Here is a 27,325-nt window from a genome sequence, read left to right on the forward strand (position 1 = left end):
GCGGCCGCGGGCCTGTCGGTCCGGCTTCCGGCGGCGAGGGCGGTACTTCCGGGGCGGGCGGCCGGGCCGAGGGAGGAGGGTCTGACAGTTGGCGCCGCCGGGAGGGCGGGCGGGCGGCGCGTGTGGGCGCGGGGCCCGGAGGGTCAGGTGAGGCGCGGGCCACCGGGTGGTGGGACTGGGCCGGAAGCGGAGGGGATGGATGGCCTCCTGGTTCTGGAATCAGTCTCGGCGTCGCTGTGCGGCCCGGACAAGCGACTTCTTTCTCTGAACCTCAGTTTCCTCTTCTGTAGAATGGGGCCCAGAATCTGACTGTAGCATCCTCCGTCTGGGTTAGAGTGAGAGGTCAGCTCGTGCATGTCGGAGACCCTAGTTCAGCGCCTCGCACACTGCACACTTCATTACCGTGCTATTATTGTTGGTGTTGTACCGGTGATCATGTTTGCGTTTGGCGTGGAAGCTCTGGGTGTGGGAGCGTGCAGTTGGAGGCCCGCCGATTTCGGTTCAAGCCCCAGCTCAGCTCCGTGGCAGTGGGCCTGTGCCGTAACCTCTCTGGACCTCATTTTCCTAATCTATACAATGAAGGTTCATAGTCCTATCATAGGGCCGCTGTGAGGATGCTGATGAAATGTGCATGTAAATAAATCCCCTAGCACAGGGCTTCGCACAGTACGGAGTAGGAGCTCAATGTATTGGGAACTATGATAATCATGATAATGAGAATTATTGGTGTAGCTGGGACTTCCAAGGAGGTAGAGGGTAGGAGGAAGCCCGGAGGCAGCAATGGAAAAATCTTGGAATCTGGAATTGAGCAAATTGATATCCTGCCCCTTCCTATTTGACCAATTTTGCCGGATCTCATAGATTGTGATTTTTCTTTTTCTTTAAAACCGTATGCATTTTAGGAACTCCTGGGTGGCTCAGCGGTTGAGGGTCTGCCTTTGGCTCAGGGCCTGATCCTGGAGTCCGGCATGGAGTCCCACATCAGGCTCCCCTGCAGGGAGCCTGCTTCTCCCTCTGCCTGTGTCTCTGCCTCTCTCTCCGTGTCTCTCATGAATAAATAAATAAAAATCTTTAAAAAGATACGCATTTTCCAACAGGCAATTAATTTGAGAAGAAAATTTCATATTTGTGTACTAATGGAAAACTAGCACTGCTGGCCTCAAAAAGAAGGGAAACGTAACCTGAAATACAACAGAAGCAGAATAGTCTATTTACATTGTAGACAGAACCTGAAAGAGAATTGAAAAGGGAATAACTTGTGCTTTGTGATTCCACAGTCCCACAGATCCTATCAAGTTATCTTGCACTCTATTCTTCACTTACACTTTGCATGTGGCTACCTTTTCTCTGGCTTACTGAAGATTGATTGATTGATTGATTGATTTTTTATTTTTTTTAAAGATTTTTTATTTTATTTATTCATAGAGACACACACACAGAGAGAGGCAGAGACACAGGCAGAGGGAGAAGCAAGCTCCATGCAGGGAGCCCGACGTGGGACTCAATCCAGGGTCCCTAGGATCACGCCCTGGGCTGCAGGCGGCGCCAAACCACTGCGCCACTGGGGCTGCCCAATTGATTGATTTTTTAAAGATTTTATTTATTCATGAGAGAAAGGCAGAGACATAGGCTCCCTGTGGGGAGCCTGTTGTGGCACTCGATCCCCCGGATCATGACCTGAGCCAAAGGCAAGCGCTCAACCACTGAGCCATCCAGGTGCCCCAAAACTGATTTATTTAATGCCTGTGTACATAGCACTTATCACCTGCCCAGCATTGTTTTAAAGACTTGGTGTTTATGAATTCACATCATCCCTCTAACCATTTTAAGAATAGCTATTCATAGCATTCTTATTTTATAGATGAGGGAAGTAAGATCTCGAAAAGTTAAGCCAAAGACTCAGAAATGGTAAAGTCGGGATTTCAATCCAAGCTTTTCAAGGGCTTAGCTAGGGAGTCTGATACATCGTAATCACTTGAATTTTAGGAACTGTCATTGGCTATTATTAATGTTCCAATTTTCACTGTTCAGAAAGTCAGCGCTGGATGATCTTTTAATGGAGGAGAGAGGCAATCGAGTCCAGCTGGGGGACTTCTGCCGCTGTAGGGAGAGGACACCAGTTCTCAAAGGCTTGTGGTAAGTATTAACTGACACCTTGCAAACTCTGAGCACAGTGCCTGGCTTGTAGTAATCCCTCAGCCAGTGTGAGTCACAGCCATTGGGCTGCCTTGAGTTCAATCCTGGCCCTACAGTTATTTGCTGTGTGACCTTGGACCTGCCACTTCCATTTGTAATATGGGGATCATTTTAATTTTTTTCCCTAGGTGGTTGTGAGGAGACACTGAGCTGTGTATACTCAATACCTGGCATATAAACTTTGAACAAGAATTACTGAATGGGCATTGGAATCAGGAAGAACCTGTTTTCAAATCCCAGTAAAGTCACTTGGTAGATGTGGCATTTGACAAATGATGACTGTACGTCGATGAGTTGTTTTTTTTTCATTGATTAAAATGGGGCTAATAATAGTCCTTCTTCATGAGGACATTGTGAGGTGTCAGCATGATGCCTGGCTCAGGTCCTGGTGCATAATCAGTGCTTGGTATGTGACATGTTGTCTTTCTGCCTGACGTATTGAAACCTCAACGTGCCCTGCTCTTTGAGAGATTCTAGTGGCGTTGTCTTTGTCCACTGGCAAAATCCAGAAGGGAAAGTAGATCTTGGGAGTCAAGTATGGGGCAGAGTGATGTCCAGGGTCATGTTCATCAATAAGAGATGCAACAGAAGACAGAGAAGGTTAGGGTGAACCCCAGCTGGAGGCAGAGTGCAGAGTCTCACATCTGGGGACTCTGGGAAAGCTTCATAAAGTGGGTGACAACCAAAGAGTGAAGGAGAGCATGCCAGGAGGACAGGATGAGAAAGCGTTCCAGGCACAGGTGAGCTTCTGTGGGAAAACCCATGGGTGTCAGAGGACAGATTAAGACTAGAGGCCTAGAAGGTGAGACTAGCTTCCAGACTGTTAGAGTACATGGGCACTGCCTCAGGTGCTCCATGCATAGAACCTCATCTGGCCTTAGAGCCTCCTCTGAGGGAAGTCACGGGGTACCATCCTGATTTCCAAATGGGGACCCCAGGCCCGACTGGTGAAGTAACTTGCCGAGACCATGCAGCTGTTAAGTGGTAGAGCCAGATTTGAACCCTGCAGTCTGGTTCCAGAGCCCTTACTCTCATACTATCTCTGTTGTACCGTCAGAATGGGGGCTGGGAGGGGCAGATTGTGTGTGATGGTGAACAAAAAGGGTTTTTTGCGCCCTGTGGAGGTGACAGAGGATAGGTGAGTGAGAAGGACCAGAATCAGGGCCCAGGAGGATGTCTGGGAGCCCCAGTCAGTTAACTGTCTGCCTTCAGCTCAGGTCGTGATCTCGGAATCCTGGGATCAAGCCCCATGTTGGGGTTTCTTGCTCAGCAGGGAGTCAGTCTTCTTGTTCCTCTGTCCCTCCCCCCACTGTATGTGTGGGTGCACTCTCTCTCAAATAAAATTTTAAAAGACGGGGGGGACGCCTGGATGGCTCGGTAGTTGAGCATTTGCCTTTGGCTCAGGGCATGATCTGGGTCCCCACATAAGGCTCCCAGTGAGGAACCTGCTTCTCTCTCTGCCTGTGTCTCAACCTCTTTCTGTGTGTTGCTCATGAATAAATACATAAAAATTAAAAAAAAAAAAAGAATCTGGGCCAGAGTGTGTAGCAGGGAGTAGAGTGAAGGAAGAGGGTGGAGGGCTTGGAGGAGAGGACAGGGCCGCAGAAAAGATGGGGAGGGCTGAGTGGGCGGAGTGGTCCTGGAGGCAGACCGCAGTGAATCACCAACCAAGGAAGTTTTTCCCCTTTAGTTTCCTATTAGGGCTGCCACTAGTATTCAGAAAAAGGTGCTTGCTGGTGCTAATATGTCCCCCCCTTTTTTTTAAAGACTTTATTTGGGGGATCCCTGGGTGGCGCAGCGGTTTGGCGCCTGCCTTTGGCCCAGGGCGTGATCCTGGAGACTCGGGATCGAATCCCACATCAGGCTCCCGGTGCATGGAGCCTGCTTCTCCCTCTGCCTATGTCTCTGCCTCTCTCTCTCTCTCACTGTGTGCCTATCATAAATAAATAAAAATTAAAATTAAAATTAAAAGAAAATAAATAAAAATCATTATTAAAAAAAAAAGACTTTATTTGGTTATTCATGAGAGACACAGAGAGAGAGAGAGGCAGAGACACAGGCAGAGGGAGAAGCAGGCTCCCCACGGGGATCCTCCCCATGCGAGGACCCTGGGATCATACCCTGAGCCAAAGGCAGACGCTCAACCACTGAGCCACCCAGGCGCCCCAGTGCTAATATGTCCTTAACAGCTTTCTGGTACCTGCTTGTCTTACCTAAGTAGACATTGGTTTTGCATTTATCCTCCGAGGCCCCTTGTAATGTGGTGACCGGCCCATCTCTCTGCCCTCAGCTACTACCTGCCTTCCCCTGTCCCTCCCCCCGTCCCCCGTCCCCTCACTCACTGCACTGCAGTCACTCCGGCTCCGAGCCGGCCCGCACCCATGCCAGATGGCTCAGGACACTGGACTTGCCGTACCTTCTCCTGGAACGCTCTTCATCTATAAAACCACAGGTCTGCCTCCTTCAGGTCTCTGAATGTTGCTTTCCCTTTCACCCAGTTTGAAATCACAACCCCTCCCTCCCTTGCCAGGCCCTCCCTGTTTTCTGCATGACACCAAAGGCTTTGTGACTCACTGTATCCTTATCTGTTTGCTTGTTTATTCTCTGTTGTCCCCTTTCCCCTGTCTCCATCTAGATGTCACACTCTGTATTTTTGTTCACATCAGTATCTTTAGCTCCTAGAGTAGTGCCTCGCACATCCCAGGTTGTCAGTAAATAGTTTGTGAATGGATGGCTGATGGGTATTTATGGTTAAAGTCTTGAGCAGCGGTGTCTTTTTTTTCTCTCACTCTCTTCCTCTTCCAGCCAGAAACCTGTTGAGGTGTGTGGGAATGGAGCTGTGGACATTTGGTGTCCCTGGGCCTTGTCCCAGGCGGCAGTGATAGTTGTGGTGGCAGCCCTGTCCCAGGCTGACTTCCTGCCAGCTGTTCAGGCTATTCCTGGGCTGTGAGCCCCCAGCCCAGGAACTCTCCTCTGGCCGCAGACAGACAGGCAGCGAGGGAGGGACGTACACTCAACAGCCTGTGGCAACTCATGGGCTGTCTCCTCTTGTTCTCTCTTCCAGGCTCCCGGGAGCAGCACCAGGGCAGGGGAGACAATGGTCTCAGTGACTATGGGTGAGTCTCTGGCCTTCTCTGTGGGGCTCCCTCTCCCCACTACCCTTTCTCAGGTCTGACCTTGGTGAGGGGAGACGAGGTGGGGGAGGAGAGCCTGGTCACTGGCAGGAACAGCTGTACTCTGAGGAACGTGGAGGCGGGGCCATGGCCTGCCTAGGGCCTGTCCACTCTGGATCTTGGCCTCCTGACAGCATAGTCTAGCCCTAAAGAACTTGTGATATGAAGTCCAGCAGAGCCTTAGTTTTCTCACCTGTAAAACGGAGATACTAACAGTCCCTACGTCCTGGGATGTCGTAAGGATTAAGGAGGTTATTGCATGTCAAACCTTGGACATAGTTCTTGACAAATATTAGCTGTCAGTATTCTCATAGGCCTCATCACTATATTGTCTTTAAGCTCTGTATTTTGGGATTGCCAAAGCACAGAGGTTATAAGTGGGTAGCTCGTAAGTTTTTTGAGATTTGTACATATAGAGAAGTACATAAAACATCTTTGTGGGTCCTAAGAGCAATTCAAAAGCAAACGTCAGAAAACATCTTTTATGATTCCATTTATATAAAGCACAAAAACAGGCAAAACCAATCCATGCTGTCGGAAGGTGGTGGTCACCCTTGAGAAACAGAGAGATGTCACTCCATAGGGAATGTGTTAGGGGAAGGTGGTTTCTGGGATGTTGGAAATGTTTTATTTCTTGATCTGGGTGCCAGTTGCACATGTGTGTTGGTTTATGAAAGGTATCAACTTATGTGTGCTTTTGTACATGTGCACGTTAGAGTTCAATACAAAGGTTTTTAAAAAAAAGCAACCCTTCCCCTCCAACCATCCTGATATTGCCAGCTTCCCCAAGGGCCCACCTGTTCACAGATCACAGCTCCCTCCCTCCTCCAGATGGAGGAAACCATTATCTTTGTGATCATCGCTCCTTGCCTTTTTAAATTGTACCACCATTGAGAATATTCCTATGCTGTGGACTTTGGTTTTGAACTTAAGTGAACGAAATCACGCCTTGTGTTCTTTTGCAAGTGGCTTCTTTTGCTCCACATAACGGCTGGGAATCCTCCCCGTTGCTGCGAGTAGCTGTAGTTCTTTCCTTTGAGCTGCTTTGTAGTATTTACTGCCTGAGTGACCACCGTTTGTTTATCTGCTTCTGTCAGTGGAGACATTGTTTCTGGGCTGGGGTTGTTACAGACAAGCTGCTATGAATGTACCAGTGCGCATCTCCTGCTGTGGTACTACACATGTTGTTGCCCCTCTTATTATTGCTGGAATGGGGGTGCTTATGACCCATTTACTTGGCAACATATTTTCCTTTTTAGTAGGACATGAAATGATGGCAAGGGCCCGATCTGGGGACATTTGCAGTTCCCCAGCTTTGCTTCTGGCAGCTAGCTGGCCCCAAACTGTGTGGCACCTTTTTCCTCCTTAGTAACAGTTTGATTGAGATATAGTTCACATCTTATACAATTCGCCTGTTTAAAGTATACTGTTCAATAGCTTTTGTATTCTGCATTCAGAGTCCTGTAACCATCAGCACACCCAATTTCAAAACCTTTTTGTCAATCCCCCTAAAGCCCTCATACCCATTAACTAATAGCCATTCTCTTTTCCCTGCCAGCCCCTAGTAACCACTAATCTACTTTGTCTCTGAAGATCTCTATAGATGTTTACCTGTTCTGGACATTTCATATAAATGGAATCATTATGTGTTTTTTTTTTTTTTTAATTTTTATTCATGAGAGATGCAGAGTGAGAGGCAGAGACACAGGCAGAGGGAGAAGCAGGCTCCCTGTGGGGAGCCTGTTGCGGAACTCAATCCCAGGACCTCAGGATCACGCCCTGAGCCAAAGGCAGATGCTCAGCCCCTGAGCCACCCAGGCATCCCTGGTTCTTTTGGATAGACGAAGTTGCTTGCTGTTAAGTAATAGGACCCAGAGCCCCATGCCTGGGCAGGTCAGTAGTGCCTGAGTAAGGCAGAAAAAGGCCCCCCTGTCCTCTGGGCTGGTGGAAGAAGTCCTGAGGGCATGAGCTCCTCACCTGCCTCAGTCCTGGGGAGATGGGCCTGTTGGCAGAAGGATGGCCCCTGGGCCTGCGCCTGAGTCCTGAAGTCACCTAGACCAGAGTCTCTTCTCCCACTCTGAGCCTCAGTTGTCTTATAAGCAAAATGGACACGGCAGTAGCAAATTTCTTGTTTTGATTGTTGGGTATAGCCTTATATACAACGAGAAAGAAAAAAGTTTTGCTTGCTCGTTAAACCACAGCATACCATTGATTGTGACATGGCTCTTAGTTTCAGAGATGCTAAAATGTGAAAAAAAAAAGTTCTTGGAATTAGTGATCTTACCTAACACCCGTTGGCCAGACCAGGTTCAGTTTAAAGGTCACACCCAAGAGGCCGACAGAGACGTTTATTGTTTATAAACGCTTTGTGGGTGGGTGTCTCCATGGTCTTGGCCTTGGCTTTGGTAGTGGAGGCAGAATAATAATAAGAATAGCAGCCACTTCTATGAGTGGAGTGGAGGTTGTCGCCAGGGCCAGGTGTCACTCAAAGTCCTTTATCTCTTACTGAATCTGCACAGTGATCCAGGGATATGGGCATTATCACTAGAATGTGAGCTCGATGAGGGAAGGGACATTGTCTTGTGTCTGCTATCCCTTTTGCCTAGCAAGAGACTTAGCCTGTGCCAAATACTCGGTAAATACTTACCGAGCGTATTATCCTAAGTTTACAGATGAGGAGACTGAGACACCAAGAGTTAACTTCCCATAATCCCTTAGCCAGGAAGTGGCAGAGTCAAAATTTGAACCCAAGTGCCAAAGCCTATGGGGTTTACTGCTGCTGTGGTGAGGAGAGGGCTTGTTGATGCTCACAGGCTGGCTCTGTGTCCCTTCTTTCCATTCACCTGCGGATCCTGTCACCCTCGGGAGCTGGGCCTGCTGATCAGGACCAGGGTGGAGAACCCAGAATCCTGGCTCCCTGAAATTGGGCATTGGCCAAGTGTGGGGATGATCATAGTGGCTCATGGCCCAGGGCAGGGCAGAGCTGTAAGAAGGGCTGTACAGAAGCACATGAGCTTGGGAAGTCTGCTTCGTGTTAGCAGTGTGGCCTGAGGCCAGTTGCCCAACCTCCCCCTGCCTCAGTCTCTTTGGCAGAGTGAGGGAGTCATAGTGCTGCCTCACTCCTCACAGGGTTGTGGGCGGGCTTGGGTCTACTGTAAGTGTAGAGCGCTCAGCCAGGGCCTGGCATGCCAAGAGCATTTAATTTGTGGGAGCCATTGCTGTTAATGGTTTTGTGGCTGCTCTTCTCTGGAGAGAATAATGGGAATAATGAGCCTTGTCTACCCCCCAGCCACTTCCGAGTGGATCCAGTTCTTTAAGGAAGCCGGCATTCCTCCGGGACCTGCTGTCAATTACGCCGTGATGTTCGTGGATAATAGGTAAGGGGGCCGAGGGGACAGAGCTGGCCTTGAAGAGAGGAGGGGAGAGTTGGGAGATGTGAGGGGAGAAGAGAGCTGGCTGGCCCATCTATCATGGCCCACTTGTGGTCTCACAGCTGACCCTCCCCTGCAGGATCCAGAAGAGCATGCTGCTGGATCTCAACAAAGAGATCATGAATGAGCTGGGTGTGACTGTGGTGGGGGACATCATTGCCATCCTCAAACATGCCAAGGTGGTGCACCGCCAGGTGGGTGCTCTGCCCAACCCCTTGGTCCCTGGGTTTCGGGTGCAGTGGAGGGGCAGTAGCAGAGCCAGCAGGAGGCTTAGAAGCAAAGGCGGGCAGACCTGAGTTCCAAGGCTGGTTGTACCATTTGCTGTGTGACATTGGGCATGTTGCCCAACCTCTCTGAGCCTTAGAATAGGCTCAGAATGTAGATAGGTAGACCTATCTTGTGAGGTGGTTGTATTAAGTTAAATAAAGCTCCAGTACAGTGTAAATAGTGGGGCCTCAGTAAAGGCTCTCTATTGTCATTACTAGTTCTCATCTTCCTCCTGATGATCATCATTAGCAGGACTCTTCTCTGTCCCCAGAACAGGAGCTCACCCTGTGGGACTCTATTGGTCACTTGGCCAACAACATGGTCATTTCATTTTTGGCCCCTCCACTTATGTTGACCTTAGACTAGTGATCTTGACCTCCCCGAATCTCTCTGAAATAGGCTTTTCACATTCCATTGCTGTGTAGGATAGCTATGGTCACCTACCAGATAGTGTATGCAGCACCGAGCACCAGACCTGGGATGAAGAGCTCATTGAATTTTGATAGCTGCCACTTACCAGGTGCTTACCATAGCCTACCAGGCTCTGTCTCCATTCTTTATACATTTTTTTTAAAGATTTTATTTATTTATTTATGAGAGACACAGAGAAGCAGAGACACAGGAAGAGTTGGAGAAGCAGACTCCCTGCAAAGAGCCTGATGTGGGACTCGATCCTGGACCCTGGGATCATGCCCTGAGCTGAAGGCAGACACTCGACCACTGAGCCACTCACGCGTCCCCCTTTATACATTTTAAACTCATTTATTGCTCACTCCACTTGACTGAGAAGGAAGCTTGCCTCAGAGCTGTGCTGTCAGACTCTTCATGTTACTAAATGCTGGCTGCTTTCCCCCCCCACCCCCACCCTGGGACCGGCCTTCATGTCTGTCATCCAGCCAGGACCCCACAGTGAGGGCTCTCCCAAGCCAGGGGCATTCCCTGAGTTATCACAAATAAGGTCACTGAGCAAAGCTTTTTTTTCCCTTTAAACTTTTAAATTTGGGAACAATTTTAGGTTTGCAGGAAAGTTCCACCAACAGTACAGAAAGTTTCTGTATCTCCTTCACCTAGTTTCCCCTAATGTTAGCATCTTACATAGCCATGATACATTTGTCAAAACTAAGAAATGAACGTTAGCACAGTACCACTACCTAAACTACAGACCACTTGGATTTTATTAGTGTTTCCTCTGATGTCGTCTCTCTGTTCCATGATACCACAGTGCATTTATTTATGTCTCCTTAGACTTCCTTGCTCTCTGTTAATTTGTGACAGTTCCATAGTCCTCTTAATGACCCATGCTTAATGACCTTGACAGTTTTGAAGCATACTGGTTAGGTGTTTTGTAGAATGTCTCCCAGCTTGTGTTTGATGCTTACTCATAGTTAGGAGTTAAATGTTCTGAAATCTCTTCTCTAGTAGCTCAGGCTCTGATCCCCTCAGTGTTACTCAGATTTCTATTCCTCTGCCTCGTGCCCTTGTCCCTGTGGTAATCCAGACACCTGTTTGGGTTTGTTTGTTTGTTTTTTTTTCTTTTTAATAGGACATGTGCAAAGCTGCCACTGAGTCAGTGCCCTGCAGCCCCAGCCCCCTCCCAGGCGAGATTCGCCGAGGTGCCTCTAGCGGTGAGTCCCACCTACCCCGGATTCCTTCCCTTTATTCACATAGTTTAGCTGTGAAGGGGACACTTCTGGAGTCTGCAGAGGTGAAACCAAGCCATCTGAGGTTCTCTCAGGGAAAAATAGCCTGGGTAGTGGGTGGCTGTATGTGCAGTCAATTTTCATTGGTGGCAGTTCTGTTCTGTAAAGTCACTTCAAACACTGAATTAGCAAATACTGAGTCACTGCTTCGAGAGGAAATATAAGGTTAGGTTCCTGCAGGCCTCTGATTACAACATTTTTGTCCTGATCAATGCAGTCCTTATATGTTTCTGCTTAGACATTTTGTTTGCTATATATTGTGGATGGGTTAACACTGAGCTCACGACCAGCAAGCACAATCACTCATGCCTGGACAAAGCGAATCTAACACATATATTTTCTTCATCAGGCACATCATTTGAGAATACCATAAAGCACTTTGTCACTATGCTTGGGAGCCATTTAAACAGCAAAATCACTAGCAAAAAGCACAAAAATGTGAAAACATGGCATGAAATAGACTGCCAGAAGGCTACTTGCTTACCGTGTGTGAAGTGAAACAAGAAAGCAGAGCATCACCTTGTTTGACTTCAGTGAGGGAATGCGTTGGGTGATAGGTTTTTCACTGTTCAGTGTATGGCTGTGAATGACCACAAAAGCACCACAGGTATTGGTTTGGGGTTACAAATCAATTTTATTTATTTATTTAAAAATTTTTTTAAAGGTTTATTTTTTATTTATTTCTGATATACATAGAGAGAGAGAGAGGCAGAGACACAGGCAGAGGGAGAAGCAGGCTCCATGCAGGGAGCTGACGTGGGACTCGACCCCGGGACTCCAGGATCGTGCCCTGGGCCAAAGGCAGGCACGAAACCGCTGAACCACCCAGGGATCCCCTACAAATCAATTTTAGTGAATAGGTGAATTTGCAAATAGGGAATCTGTGAATGATGTGAATAGACTGTATTTATACATTTAGTTTTTTTCAGCAGTGTGATACCTTTTTTAAGAAAAATAAACTTAAAAAAATTAATGTGCATATTAACCTTTGCTGCTTAACAAGCCCAAAAACTGGTTTAAAGCACAGACTTATTTCTTACGATTTTATGACATGGCTGGTCAGTTCTGCTCCAGGCCAGCTCAGCTGATCATAGTGGTTACCTAGCAGCTTAGTTGAGGTTGGGTGATCCAGCATAGTCTCACATCTGATGGTTGGCTCGCTGTCATCTGTAACTGGGCCACATGTTGCCCGTTTTCCAGCAGGTGAGCCTGGGCTTGTCCATACAATGCTGATTGCAGGGTTCCCCAGAGCAGCATGAGAGGGCAGGCCCAGTGTGCAAAGCTTGTATAACACTTGCTCTTACACCATTGGCCAAAGCCAGTCACATGGCTAGGCCCAGTGTTGGTGTGGGCAGTGCCCACCCAAGACATGGACAAAGGGAGGCTGAATAAATTGGAGTTCTTTTCTGCAACAGTCTGCTTGAACTTATGCACGGGAAAGCATTCTGATCATGAAGGTACAGCCGAATCACTTTTCCATAGGTGCAGTAGCCATGTGGTCAGCAGCATCCAAATCCAGGAACAGAAACCTGACCAGTGTCACTACCCCTTCTCCAGGGCACCCATTACTCTGATCTGTAATAGCAGGGATGATCTATTTTTGTTAGTCTTTTTGCTAGTCTGTCAAGTGTACATAAGTGAAGTCAGGTAGTATGTATTTTTTTTTTTAAGATTTTATTTATTTATGATAGACAGAGAGAGAGAGAGAGAGAGAGAAGCACAGACACAGGCAGAGGGAGAAGCAGGCTCCACGCAGGAAGCCTGACGTGGGATTCGATCCTGGATCTCCAGGATCATGCCCTGGGCTGAAGGTGGCACTAAACCACCGAGCTACCTGGGCTGCCCCATTTAAAACAAATTTAAAAAAAGTAAACTAAAAAATACTAGTGGAGAAAATAGGCAGGAAGGATAGGGGAAACAAGCAAAGAGGGAAAGGCAGTGGGGAAGAATGTTCTAGAACAGCATTCTTGGTACATTCACCTGTATTCACTTTATAATATACACTTTTGAGCATGCATGTCTATATCTGTGTGTCTGACATCTGACTGCAGCTTATATTCATTGGGGGAAAAGACAGAGTTGTTTTTCTTCCATCCAAATAGTGCTTGCCTGTCGTAATGAAACATCACATCCCTTATCCCTTTCAAGTAAGACATTTGCTTCAGGATACTCTGCAAGAGGCAGGGCCTCTCAACCACTTACCTTTTTTTTTTTTTTTTTTAATTTTTATTTATTTATGATAGGCACACAGTGAGAGAGAGAGAGAGAGAGAGAGAGGCAGAGACACAGGCAGAGGGAGAAGCAGGCTCCATGCACTGGGAGCCCGATGTGGGATTCGATCCCGGGTCTCCAGGATCGCGCCCTGGGCCAAAGGCAGGCGCTAAACCACTGCACCACCCAGGGATCCCAACCACTTACCTTTTATAGCAAAGCATCTCAATCATCCCAGGACAGCTTGCCAGAAGGCCACCCCATCTGGCTTCAGAGCTGTCTATAGAAAAGTCTTGGGAAAATTGTAGAAGGGTATATAACGGTCATTTTACCAGGGGAGTAAACAGGGCTGAAAACTGACCTGTTTTTCTTGGTGGAGTGAGGGAAGAGTCAATCCCTGGACTTCTGAGTGCCAGGAAGGTTCCATTTCTTAACCTGGGTAGTGGGTATGAGGGAGTTCACTTTTTGTTAAGTGGTCTGTGCGGGTTTGATGTGTTTTTCTGTATATTATAGTTATAATTTAAAAAACCAACCAAGCAATATATAATTATAACAATGCATTGAGGGTTATTATTTTTTTTTTTTAAGGATAGAGTTTTATTTATTTATTTATTTATTTATTTTTATTTTTAATTTTTTTTAAATTTTTATTTATTTATGATAGGAACACAGTGAGAGAGAGAGAGGCAGAGACACAGGCAGAGGGAGAAGCAGGCTCCATGCACCGGGAGCCTGACGTGGGATTCGATCCCGGATCTCCAGGATCGCGCCCTGGGCCAAAGGCAGGCGCCAAACCCTGCATTGAGGGTTATTATGGGGGACTTAGACAGATTTTGAGAAAGAGCACATAGCAGAAAAAGGGAAGACTTTTGGGAGTAGGTAGGATGGAATACCAAAATTTGAAAGCCATTGGTGGTAGGGGTGGGGATCACTAGGACTGGGGAATAAGCAGGGGCAGCATGAAACTCTTTCCAACAAGCTTTTGAAACTTGGGCCCTAAACCAGCTCTACTGCACTAGAGACAAGACCCATGTCGTTCCCACTCTGGGGTTGGCCCTCTAGTCTGTGTGCTGTAGCTCCCACCTGGTATCCTGGGATCTCTCCTTCTACTCTGCAGAACACGGGCTGCCAGAGACTACCCCCACTCCCATCCCTCATCCCTAGACGGATGTCACTGTTTGTCTTCCCGTAGCCCAACTGAGAATAGACTCACTGTGCTGAGGGCCTGTCTAATGATCCCTCCCAGAGTCCCCATTTCCTCATGTATAAAATTGTTTGCAGTAGATCCCATTCTGGTAGGGATATTGGGATTTTCTGTGATAGTGTTCATTTTTTCCAGTAGATGTTTTTTGAGGACCTGTGAAGCACCAGAAACTGTTGCAGGAACTGGGGATACAGAAATAAACAGGCATTGTCTCTTCGTGGGAGAGTTCACCAGTAGACAAATCCGTGTAATTTGATGTCAAGCAGTAATTAGGGTTATGAGGCAAAAGCAAGCCAAGCATAGGGTCAGTTTGGTAGAGGTTGGCGGAATGATCTGGGAAGCATTCTCTGAGGAGGTGCCATCGGAGAGGAGACCTAGTAAAGAGCTAGAGCAAGGCGGTTCATACTCGGGGAACTGTATGCCAGGTAGAGGGAACAGCATGTGCTATGAAGAGGTGCATGCTTGCTGGGTGAGGTGTGATAGGAACCAGTCTTTGGTCTAGGACCTCAGGAAAGGCCCCCAAGCAGCAAGAGGTGGGCTAGCTCCTTGTTAGACTGGCCCACCCCCAAGCATCCCCATCATGTCAGTACAGTCACAGAGTGACTCCAGCAGTCTTTTCCCCATTCAGTCCCAAGACTTGCCTTCTTTGTCCTGGCCTCCATCCCAGAGCCCCTGGCACAACTGGACTCCCCCCTTTTCTCCCCACAGCTGCCTCTCGAATGATCGCCAACAGCCTAAACCGTGATTCCCCACCTGGCACTCCCCCCAGGCGACCAGACACCAGCACCTCCAAGATCTCGGTCACCGTGTCCAACAAGATGGCAGCGAAGAGTGCCAAGGCTGCTGGTGAGGGGACTTGGGCAGATGGTGGGAGGGGCTGGAGTGGGTGTGGGTCAGCAGATGGTATTTGGAGGTCGGGTTCCTGTTGCAAGGTACTTTGAAGACCACAGGGTGTCCAGAGCATCTGGACTTGGCCAAGCCCCTGCACCTCCGTAGGCCTTGCTTTCCCAGTCTGTAGAATGGGCAGAGTGCAGATGCAGTGAGGCTCTCAGTGGTTGGTTCAGTCTTTTTAGGTTTTTTGTTTATTTTTTCATTGTGGAAGGAACACTTTTTTTTAAGATTTTATTCACCCTTTTGATAGAGTACACGAGCAGGGGGAGGGACAGAGGTAGAGGGAGAAGCAGGCTCCCTGCTCAGCAATATGGGGTTCAAATCCAGGATCCTGGGATCATGACTTGAGCTGAAGGCAGACACCCAACCAACTGAGCCACCCAGGTGCCCCATGTGGGAGGAACACCTAATGTGACATTACTCCTTTTCTTTTTTTCTTTTCTCTTTCTTTTCTTTTCTTTTCTTTTCTTTTCTTTTCTTTCTTTCTTTTCTTTTTTTTCTTTTCTTTTCTTTTCTTTCTTTTTCTTTTCTTTTCTTTCTTTCCTTTCTTTTCTTTCTTTCTTTTCTTTCTTTTCTTTCTTTCTTTCTTTCTTTCTTTCTTTCTTTCTTTCTTTCTTTCTTTCTTCTTCCTTCTTCCTTCCTTCCTTCCTTCCTTCCTTCCTTCCTTCCTTCCTTTTCTTTCTTTCTTTTCTTTTTCTTTCTTTCTTTCTTTCTTTCTTTCTTTCTTTCTTTCTTTCTTTCTTTCTTTCTTTCTATTTATTCATGAGAGAGACAGAGAGAGAGGCAGAGACATAGGCAGGGGGAGAAGCAGGCTCCATGCAGGAAGCCCTATGTGGGACCGATCCTGGGACCCCAGGATCACGCCCTGAGCCAAAGACAGATGCTCAACCACTGAGCCACCCAGGCGTCCCACACTACCCTTTTCATAAAGTCTCAAGTGTACAGTACGGTACTGTGGACTACAGGTGGCTCAGTCTCTTTTCACAGATGTTCACCAAGGCCTGCACTGGTGCCAGGCCTTGTGCTTGATGCAGGGTTCAGAGGTCAAGAGGCTACCACTTCCTCTCAGCAACCAGGAGGATCCTCTCACTTTGGGCTAGAACTCTCCAGGGCTTCCCATTGTCCCAGTGATGAAGTCCTCTTCCCACAAGGCCTTATAGGCTTTGCATGTTGTGAATCCATCTCCTGTGTCTCTTCTGCTGGCTCCCTCTGTCGGGTCCCTTTCAGGCTCCTTCCCATTGTGGGCCTTTGCCCTCATGTTCCCTTCCCCCAGCATACTCTTCCTCCACAGACTTTTCCACACTTGGCCTCTGTTCCTCTTCCAGGTCTCAGCTTGAAAGCTGGGAATAGGACTTCGAGCTTCTAAGCCCTCCTTCTGTCTGCTCCACTGTCGTGACTTTGTTGGACCCACCCCCACAGCAAAGATCTTGACACAAGTGGAAACTGAGGCCAGGGAGCAGACTTGGTTATTCTGAGGCCCAGCCCCATCACTCCCTCCCTGTCCAGCCCTACCGCAATGTGCTCCTTTTTCCGTGTGTGTTTAGAAGTGCCTCATCTCCATCACTGGACTTTTTGATTTGTGTGTCATGAGCAAGAAAATTAAAATTAATTTCTAAAGAATTGAAAAGACAATGGGCCTGGGAGTGACCTGCTCAAATGTGTTGAAGGGATTCTTCTTCTTTTTTTTAATCTAATTGAGGTAGGGCACCTGGGTGGCTCAGTCAGTTAAGCGTCTGCCTCTGGTTCAAGTCATGATCCCAGAGTCTTGGGATTGAGCCCCATGTCTGGCTCTCTACTCACCGGGGAGCCTGCTTCTCCCCCTCCCTCTGCCTGCCGCTCTGCCTGCTTGTGCTCTCTCTGTCAAATAAAATCTTTAAAAAAAAGCAAATCTAATTGAGGTATAATTTACTTATGTACAATGCACAAATTGTAAGTATACAGCTTGATTAATTTATTTTTTAAAATTTTTTAAAGATTTTATTTATTTGAGAGATAGAGTGAGAGAGAGCATGAGAGGGGAGAGGGTCAGAGGAAGAAGCAGACTCCTCACTGAGCAGGGAGCCTGTTGCAGGGGCTCAATCATGGGACTCCAGGATCATGACTGGAGCCAAAGGCAGATGCCTGCCTAACTGACTGAGCCACCCAGGTGCCCCCAGTTTGATTACTTTAAAAAATGATTATACCTGTGAAACCACTACTGGCTGGAGCTCTTGAGCTTTTCCATCACCTAGCAGTTTCTCCTTCTGAGGGGATTCCAGCTGGGCTGGGAGGTCAGCCTGCTTGGGGCAGGGACAGAGCCACAGAGAGCCTAGGGATGCCCGGCACCCCATGGGGATTCTGAGCTCCATCAACAGCCCTGTTGTGCCCAACCTCTGAATGTCTCTGTGGTTCAGAGTCAGCAGTGGTTGGGAAGATAAGGGATTCCAGTCATTTGAACGTACGGAGATAAAGGGCACATCTGTGCCCTTTGCAGGGTGTCCAGCCCCCAACCCAGGAGAATATTCCATCCCAGAAGATGCTCACTACCCGCTCCTCCATAGCAGCCCTGGCCCGCCGGGAGGAGGAGAGCCTGGCTGTTCCCACCAAGCGGCGCCGGGTCACTGCTGAGATGGAGGGGAAGTACATCATCAACATGCCTAAAGGTACCACCCCCCGGACCCGCAAGATCCTGGAGCAGCAGCAAGCGGCGAAAGGTATCGGCCATGTTGGCATAGAGACTGCATTTCCCTTTTGTTGCATTGTATGGGGTTGGTCACGCCCTACAGGCACTGGCCCTGAATCAGGCTCTAGCGAAATCCAGGGGGCCTTGGCCAAGTGGACAGTGTTGGTGGCCATAGAGGAGGAGGACACATACCGACCTCCACCCTGTCGTCCTACAGTTAGTGGAGCAGGGTTCCTAAATGCCTCAGCTGGCACCCGTTCCCCAAGGGTAGGGGCTTGGACTCCATGATTGCCTGCTTGTAAAGTGGTGGCTGTGCCTGGCTGAGGGCAGGTCCCCAAAATGTGGGAACCATCATTATGAGCCAGAGATTCAGTCCATAGCTGGGGTTTTTATCTGGTAGTACAGAAATGGTCTTCCTTCCTTGCAGTGTTCCTCTGAGAATATTCTTTTTTTTTTTTTTTTTTAAAGCTTTTTTTTTTTTTTTTAATTTTATTTATTTATGATAGTCACACATTGAGAGAGAGAGAGACAGAGAGGCAGAGACATAGGCAGAGGGAGAAGCAGGCTCCATGCACCAGGAGCCCGACATGGGATTCGATCCTGAGGCTCCAGGATCGCGCCCTGGGCCAAAGGCAGGTGCTAAACCGCTGCGCCACCCAGGGATCCCCTCTGAGAATATTCTATGTGTCTTCTTGGAAGAACATTCGTATGGTGCAGAAGAATATTTAGTACCAACTGACTGTCCCCTCAATCCCATATCCCACACCATTGTTAACCTTTCCAGACCAGCATCTGTGAACTTGTGTGCATGTATTTGTATATAGACCCATACAGGTGTTTTTTAAAAATCACAAATAGCATCATCCTGTAGGTATTCTATAACTTTATTTTTGGATTTTTTTTTTTTTTTTTTTTTTTTTTTTTGGTGGGGGCAGAGAGAGAGAGAGAGAGAACAGAGCAGGGGCTGGGGAGGACAGGTGGAAGAGGGAAGATGGAGAGGGAGAAGCAGACTCTCTGCTAAGCAAGGAAGGAGCCTGGTATCAGGGCTTGATCCCAGGACCCTGAGGTCATGACCTGAGCTGAAGGCAGACACTTAACTGACTGAGCCATTCAGGCACCCCTCTCTAGAACTTTTTATTGAGATCTTTTCACCTGAATACATGTGGATCTGCTTTCACATTTTTTATTATTTAAGATTTTATTTATTTATTTATTTATTTATTTATTTATTTATTTATTTGAGAGGGAGAACTAGCGTGCCTCTGCAGGAGCAGTGGGGAGGGGCAGAGGGAGAGGGAGAAGCTGGCTTCTGGCTGAGCAGGGAGCCCGACTCAGGGCTCCATCTCAAGGCCCTGAGATCATGACCTGAGCCAAAGGCAGACCCTTAAGCAACTGGGTCACCCAGGTGCCCCATGTTTTCATATTTTTTGTTTTGTTTTGTTTTCATATTTTTTAATGGTCATTTAATATTTGCATTGTATTTACATATCATGGTTTAGTAAACATTCTATCAATGGCTATTTGGGTTGGGATTTAGGGAGAGGACTTATCACCAGTCCACAGACTCTCAGGCCCATGATCCAAAAAAGAGTGAAGGGAACAAGTAGGGATTAAGAGCCTTTTCTGCACACACATTTTGCAAACTTGTACAGTCTCGAGGAGCCCAAGGGTCAATTTTAGTAGCTCCTTCCCACATTTACTACTAGCCAGAGATGTGTGGGTCAGGTCTGTGTTAGCCAGGGTTGTAGACACAGAGTCTGTGCCTGCCTGGACCAGAGCCGCCCGGGCCTGGGCTAGCCATGTCTCCCCTCCCTTGTCTGCACAATGCATGGTGCTCGGCCAGGCCTGGGCTCCACGCACTGCTCAGCAGGTGCTGGCTGAGGGCTCACTTCCCTCCCAGGTCTCCAGAGGACATCCGTGTTTGACCGGCTCGGCGCTGAGACCAAGGCAGACACAACAACAGGGAATAAAGTGAGTTGGAAATGGGGGACCCACCTGAGGTTCTCTACTCTGTCTTCCTGAGGGTGTGGATCCTGCCTCTGACCCCTCATACTCCCTGTGCCCCATCCGCATTAACTGCCTCAGTTCCCTTCTTTGTACCTCGGCAACCTCTCTCTCGATTTCCAGCCCCTGGGGTCTGGCCAACTCCTGCATGCCGCCCTCGGGCCTCTCCCACCTCCATGTCCCAGACCGGCCTCAGCATCTTCCCCTAAAGGGACTCCTCTCAGGAGCCCTGTCTCAGGGATGCCCCAGTGCCCTCATTCCAGGCAGGCTCCGATGATGGCTCCATCTGGTTTCCCTGTCTGTCACCTCTCCCCGTCTCCTAACTGGTCTCTGCAGCTCCTGTGAACCCCCTCCCCCACGGCAGCAGTGTGTGCCCACCCATAGGACAGGCCACCCCCCCAACCCCCCATCAGACGATTTTCACCGCGGCCAGGGTGAACACCACCCTCCTTGCCTTGGCCTGCAGCCCAAGTCCTGCCTGCCCAGTGTGAATCCAGCTAGCTCTGCCACTCCCTGGCTGCATGGCCTTGGCCGAGTCACTTAAGCTCCTTGTACCTCAGTTTCCTTATTTGTCTAGTTCCCACCTCCTGCGGTGGTCATGAGGATTAAGTGGGATATACCTGCAGTGCTGGGGATGTCATCCAGTGCATGGTAGGCACGCTTTAAATGTTGCTTTGATCAGCTGCACCGGAGCTCCCCAGCTGCATTTCCTGCCTCTCTATCCCTTGCTCCCAGGGCTCACCCAACTTTTTTCTTACTTCCTAGAATCTTAGCATGATAATAACACTTGGGATCATGTGGCTTGACGATACTGCCATGTAAAGAGCTTAGTACAGAGCTAATGCTCCATGCATGTGATTCTTATTCCTGCCTCGAGGACTTGGTCCTTGCTCTTTTCTCTGCCATTCATCCTCGAGGGCCTGCCTTAAACTCAGCACCTCGGAATAGGCATCCCTGTACTCTGGGAGGTGTGGCTTCCTTGGCTGCTGCTTGCCAGCACTCCCATCTTGCCAGAGAACACAGGACTGTCATAATTAGGGAGTTGTTTGTGTCGTTTCTGATGTCGGTCTGTCTCCCCCACTGGACTGTGAGCCCCCTGAGGGCAGGCCAGGGCTTTCTTAGTTGCCGCTGTGTCCCCGGCACCAGCCTGCCTGCAGACCTTTGCAAATGGTCTTCTCCGTGTGTGTGTGTGTGTGTGTGTGTGTGTGTGTGTGTGTGTGTGTGGCACCCTCCTCCCATCTTTACTAGACCTGCTAGCCAAACTTTCAGATCTTATCTCAGATGTCCCTTGTCCAGGGTGTCTCTCCTGAATCTCAGCCAAGGTCAGGAGTCTCTTTTGGGCTCTGCCAGCAATCTGGACATCCCCTGTCACGGCTTTCCCCACTGTCTAGGGTGTCACCATGTCACCGATGGGTGTTTCTCCCAGCAAGGCCGGGCACGGATGAGGCAGCTCTGCATGCATGCGTTCGAATGACTAAATGACTCACATGTCGTGTTTCTGATCCCTGCAGCCCACAGGAGTCTTCAGCCGCCTGGGGGCCACCCCAGAGATGGATGAGGATCTGGCTTGGGACAGCGACAATGACAGCAGCAGCTCTGTCCTGCAGTATGCCGGCGTTCTGAAGAAGCTGGGCCGGGGCCCAGCCAAGCCCAGTCCCCAGCCAGCACTGACTGTCAAAGCCAAGGCCACGAGCTCAGCCACAACGGCTGCCACCCCGACACTGCGGCGCCTAGCCCTTTCTTCACGCCCTGGGCTCGAGAGGAAGCCGGAGTCCCTGTCCAAAGTCAGCATCATCCAGAGACTGGGCAAAGCTGCCCTTGTGCCCGAGGCCCAGGACAGCCAGGTCACGAGCACCAAGAGTAAGTCCTTGGCCGAGGTCAAGGTCACCATTAAGAGGACTCTGGTGGGGCCCCGGGGGAGCGGCTCCAGCGAGGGCCTGGGCGCCCAGATGGACCATGCGGGCACAGTGAGCGTGTTCAAAAGACTGGGCCGCAGGACCTTCTAGCCTCTGGGCGGGGCGCAGGCCCCTCTCCAGGCCCCTGGCTCCAGCAGAGGCTCCCGTGAGGCTGTGCCCAGCCAGATGACACTGCTTGTCTCCCTCAGGCATTCAAGCCAGCCCAAGCTTTCTGGGGATTCACCTCAGTTTTCCCAGTCTGAGATGGTCGTTGTGGCTTGGCCTTGCTGCTCTGGGATTTTCCTTTCTCATGTCCTCTGTTCTCTCCTCTCTGACTATGGCCTTGGCAGGACCCACTTTTCTACCTCTCCCAGAGCCACGTGCTCGTTTCCCTCCTCTGTTCCCCTTCCTGCCCCTCAGTGGCGTCTGCTGCCTCTACCCCAGCTGCCTGGCCTCCCAGTCCCCCAGAGTCCCCCCACCTTGCCCACTTCCTGACTTCCCCTCGCCCCTCTGCCTGCCCCCCACTTTAACTTCTATGTCTCTCCCTCTCTTCATACTGTTTATTTCTCTTCTGTTTTTCTGTCCCTGTGGCAAGGCCCGACTGTCCGCTGCGTCCTGCCTGACCCTCCTGCACCTCCGGCCTCCCAGCGGCCCCCTCGTCGGCGGTGGCGTCGAGCCTGTAGAGACTGTTAGCTGCCCTCACCCCCAGGCTGGAGGGACCTCCCCAGACCCTGGGCTGCAGCAGGGCACCTCTGCTTTCCTGCCCTGGGCATCTTTCTCTCTGAAAGCTCACAGCTGGTGGTGGGCAGGGGTCCCTGGGAAGGGAGGCCGGTGCTGAGAAAGAGAGAGAGAGAGAGAGAGAGAGAGAGAGAAGAAAACAGCTGTTTTAATATATTTTTGTGACTTTCAAACTGTTTCCCTCCCCTCCTTTAGGGTGAGTCACAGGGTGGTTTTTCATACAAAGCACAAAGTAGGTGGGGGTGCCAACGAAGGGTTGGGCTCTGTTTTTGGAGGTCAGGACTCCACGTGGGCCACATCTTTGGTGCAGGCCCCAAGGAAGGGAATGACATGTCATGGTCACTGTGCAGTTGGACTTCCTCTTCTCTCCCCCAGCTGTAGTGGTTCTGTCACTGTGTCCTCCCCCTCTGTATGCCTCACTTGTTTCTGCCACTCTGCCTATTGGTGGCTTTCCAAACGGCAGGCTCCCTTGTGAGGTGGTGGATTCCTGTTGGTTAGACCATACACCTGTTTACTGCTGCACAGTCCCTGCTCTGTTCCAGGCTTGTTCAAAGAGCTGGGGATCCATTGGGAGCAAGGCAGACAAGCCCCTGCCTGCATGGCTGACCTCTGGCCAGGGAGATGGCAGTTAAAGGGTCGTGTTGTGGGAAGAACGGGAGGGAGGAGCACAAGGAGCCCAGAGCTTCTTCAGATGTTGGGGTAAGAAGGCCTTTCGGAGGAGGTGAGGTAAGGGCTGAGCTGGGAACGATTGGAAGGATCAGAAGTGGCTATGTGAGGTGCAGGAGGAAAGGGTCAGGCAGAGCACACAGCCAGGACAAAGGAACACCAAAGCCAGGGTGGCTGGCCAGGGAGCAAGGGGCCTGCTACACAGCATGGGCTGGGGCACGTGGCTGGGCACCAGATGACCTGGGGCTTTGAGACCCACGACGAGGAATTCAGACATCTTCTGTAAGCCCTGAGAAGTTTGAGAGGGTTTAAAGCTGGCATGTGAGGGTCTGAGTTGCCGTTTGTGAAGATGGCTTTGGTCCTTGGAGGGGATGAATTGTCGGGAGGGCAGGGGTGGAGGCAGGAAGGCAGCCATGCAGGAGCAGCAGGGAGTTGGGGTGCAGTGGCAGGGAGCAGGGATCACCTAGAGGGGAGACTGGGGCATCTGGCTAGAGGTGCTGTTTATGGAGGGAGGAGCCAGGGGCAGGCAGGTGCTGCCGGGATTTGGAGTGGGGGGTACCTGCGCTGGAGTCCAGCAGCTTCAGGGAGCACTCGGAGGGGCTCTGTGTTCAAAGCCGAAGGCCTGGCGATACGAGCTGGAAAGGGGCAGAGAGACAGGAGAGGGCCCAGAAGGGAATTGGGGGCCCTTTCCCTGTGTAGAGAACAGAGTTGATACGATTAGCAGGGAGTGGCCTGGGGCTTGGGAGGCCTAAAAGCGGGTGAGGATAAGATTAGACTTCATCCTTTTTCATCCCTTTTTTTTTTTTTTTTAAATTGTGGTGAAGAGTACATACCATTTTAGCCATCGGTAAGGATCCTGTTCAGTGGCATTCAGTACATTCCCATTGTTGCCTAATCACTACCACCATCCGTCCCCAGACCTGTGTCCTCTTCTTGAGCCCATGATCCGTTCATTTGTGGTTTCTGAGTCATGTCATGCTGGGGGGCTGCTGTGTGTCAGGTGGTGTGCCAGGCATGGGGCCTGGGGTGGAAAAGGCTGGGCTTTGGGGTAAGGGACGATGGTAGGGCCCAGGTGAGGTGCACGGGGTACTACTTGAGGTCGGCCATCGAGAAGGCAGCAGATGTGGGTGGGCAGCGGTGATTCTGGAGGCTGCCCCTTCGTGGTGGTGGCACCGCAGGCAGGAGCTCACATGGATCCGCACTTTCCTTGCTGCTCTTAAACTCTTGATTTTCTTTCCCTAGTTTCTCTAGTTATTTCCTCTGGTTCCACTTCATGGGTAATTTTAGCTACTGCCAGGGTTAATAGGAAGAGTTCCGGTAACTAATTTAAGAGCACTGGGTGATTTCTTGAGTATGTAATGATGTGAAAACGAGGATAGCTCACTTACCATGAAAGACTAACGTGCGTGAGGGAAATCGTGTCACTGTTGCTCTTTACGGACACCCAGAGAGGAGTAAACTGCTGAAGGTGTCACCCATCTGGCAAGTGGTAGGTCAGGGAGCTGACCAGGAGCCTTGTCCCCCTAACTCCTAACCCTGTGAAGGGTCAATTGCAGGTTTGAAACAAAGACATTTTGGAGAGCTGAGGACGGGGTCCTAGGATAGTGGTTTTAGATTTTCTAGACTTCTCTTGTGTGTACCTGTCTTCCCCTACTCCCCAAAGCATAAAACTTGCTGTAGGAAGTGTTTATTGCTTTGGGGTGCTGCAGGCCTTGAGAGTCCTGCCCCATCCTGCCACTGTCTGCCAGATGGACCGGACCAGATACCTCGTGTGCCTCCCAGCTGCTCCAGAACCACCATGGCCCCGCCATTTGATTTGGCTATTCCCCCAAACCAGCCCCAACACACCATAGCAGTGTGTTATTTTTCCTCTGGTTGAATTAAATGTTCTTGAGCATAATACATTCACATGGTTCAAAACTGCAAAAGATACAAAAGGCTTTATGGTGAAAAGCTTCTTCCCAAGTCCACTGGAGGCCACCAGTATCTCCAGTTTCTTGAGTAATCCTCTCAGAAATGTGTTTATGTGTGTGTGCTTTGTGTACACACGCACCCACACATGCATATTGGCAGAGGAACATGTAGTAACACTTGTACAAGCACACGTGCATATTTACTTATTCAGTCCTTTCTAGAAGGGAATTCAGGCTGTTTCTGGTCTCTTGCTATTACAAGCAGTGCTGCAGTAGATGGCCCCGTCGCATGTGGGGTCAGCTCAGAGATCAATATGAAGAATACCAGTTCATACCAGTTCAGTGCAAATACTCATAATTGGGTCAATAGCAAATCTGAATCAGGCTCTCCCCCGAGAGTGTTGACATTCTTTGGATGATTTACTCATACACTTATTGCCCCCTTCCAAAACGGACTTAAGAGCCATTGGACTCATAGTTGGAGACCACCAGAAGAAGTGGGGCCGAGAATGCTGAAAGCTGACATGGACCACACCTTTGTGCCAGGAAGAACTACGTAAGTGCTTTGCTCAGTTGACAGACTTCCCAAGTCCTCAGGGAAAGGGCAGCAGCGTGAAGGTCAGGGACTTCCTATTCTCATCTCATGAGCAGATGTGAAAGGGAGGTGCAGTGAACCTAGGGCTCCTGCCAAATCACAGAACCAGATCTGAGCCAGCCCAGGTGGCTGATTCTGTTTGGATGGTGGTCTTGGGATGAGGTCACCGCCACTGGTAGCTCACACCAGCAGATGCAAAAGCAAGATGGGAACTTGTAATGTCTGTAGCAGGCAGCCCCACAGCTCCTTCCTCCAGTGTCACAGCCCAGTGGCCCCCAGATGGGCCAGGCATTGGGCCGCGGCCACCTCAAACCCTCTTTTCCCTCCTTCGGGAATCTGAGCTTAGTTTGATGAGTGTTGCTCCCGTATACCTGCCTTTGAAGGCCTGTTCTTCACCTGTACTGAACTTTACCTGCTTTGTGAACTCTGGGCCCTCTGCAGACTTCATCAAACAGGCACAGCCGGACCCAGCTGGCAGGTGGCGGTACTGGGTTTGATGTCAGGAAGCTGACCAGGAGTCTCGCCTTTTTACATTTTTCTTTTTTTAAGACTTTACTTTTTAGAACAGACCTCATTTGGTAGACGAGTTTTAGATCTACAGAAGAATTGAGACATACACTTTAGACAGAGCTCCTGTAGAGTCCACATTGAATTTCCCCTATTATTAACATCTTACAGTAGTGTGACTCATTTGTTACAATGAATGAACCAATATTGATTTCATGAGTATTAAGCAAAGCCCATATTCAGATTTCCTTAGCTTCTTCCTTAGTTTTAGGACCCTTTCTGTTCCACCACGTCACATTTGTGTTTTCCAACGTATGTGTTAACACATAGGGAGTTGTCAATGCCTCCTTAGGCCCCTCTTGGTTGTGGCAGTTTTTGATGACCTTGACCGTTTTTGAAGAATATCGGGCAGGTCTATTAGAGATTGTCCCTCAATTGAGATTTGCCTTTCTCGGCGTTATACCAGAGTTATGTGTTTTTCAGAGGAAGAGCTCAGAGGTAAAGTGCCATTTTATTACATTGTGTCTAGGGTGCACACATGATGTATCACTATTTATGTTAACCCTGATCACTACTGTTTGCCAGGTTTCTCCACCATCAAGTTCCTCTCCCTTTCCGTACTGAACTATGAAAGGAAGTCACTCTGTGCAGCCCTCACCTAAGGAGCACGGGGCTTATGCTTCACCTCCTTAGGGGCAAAGTACCGACATGAATTATAAATAAATCTGGGAATTCTTCTGTAAGGGAGGTGTGTCTCTTTTCTCTATTAATTTATTCAATCCTTTTATTTTCAACAGTATGGACTCATGGGTACTTATTTTATGCTTTGGGTTATATAATCCAATACTACTTGATTTATTTTGTTATTCTGGCTTTGACATTTGGGGACTCTTTCAGTTGGCTCCTGTGTCCTTTGACTTATTTATTGTGTGGTGGGTATTTTTGTGTTTTTTTAGTATTTCATATTTTCTGGCACTACAGATACTCCAGGCTCATCTTATATACTTCCTGCCCTGGTCCTAAAGTCAGCCATTTCTCCAAGGAGTCCCAACTTATTTTATTTAGAATGGTGACTGAGAATCGAAACCAAGATCTAGGCATGAGATGTGCTTATTGCCACTGGGGCGACAATTCCTTTTTTTAAAAAAATGCAATCTTAATATGGAACCCCAGTGTATAAAGCATGTTTAAAATAGGAAAGCAATAATTTATTAGTGTACATTTAAGTGTTTATTTGGGATCAATTCATGCAAATGATAAAAAATCCAAAGG

At 49.1% G+C, this 27,325-nt stretch overlaps 1 protein-coding gene across 6 annotated transcripts; it reads left to right on the plus strand.

The window, feature by feature from the left end:
• Positions 1-39: 39 nt before the first annotated feature.
• Positions 40-26,796, plus strand: C2H19orf47 (chromosome 2 C19orf47 homolog). 6 transcript variants are annotated; one of them, XM_041742609.1, is made up of 11 exons: positions 40-147; positions 2,032-2,136; positions 2,325-2,477; positions 5,261-5,312; positions 8,659-8,746; positions 8,880-8,994; positions 10,611-10,692; positions 14,891-15,028; positions 17,614-17,766; positions 19,636-19,706; positions 21,251-26,796. In XM_041742609.1, exons 3-11 carry the CDS (start codon positions 2,469-2,471, stop codon positions 21,743-21,745), a joined length of 1,203 nt encoding a protein of 400 aa, XP_041598543.1. In that variant the 5' UTR covers positions 40-147; positions 2,032-2,136; positions 2,325-2,468; the 3' UTR covers positions 21,746-26,796. The 6 variants fall into 6 exon arrangements, with proteins under 6 accessions (XP_041598543.1, XP_041598546.1, XP_041598542.1 ...); XM_041742612.1 differs by lacking the exon at positions 2,325-2,477; XM_041742611.1 differs by lacking the exons at positions 40-147; positions 2,032-2,136; positions 2,325-2,477 and adding an exon at positions 2,768-2,936 and having other exon boundaries at positions 17,617-17,766; positions 21,251-21,599; positions 22,230-26,796.
• Positions 26,797-27,325: the final 529 nt, after the last annotated feature.

This window comes from Vulpes lagopus, chromosome 2, assembly GCF_018345385.1.
Source record: "Vulpes lagopus strain Blue_001 chromosome 2, ASM1834538v1, whole genome shotgun sequence".
Classification (NCBI taxonomy): Eukaryota; Metazoa; Chordata; class Mammalia; order Carnivora; family Canidae; genus Vulpes; species Vulpes lagopus.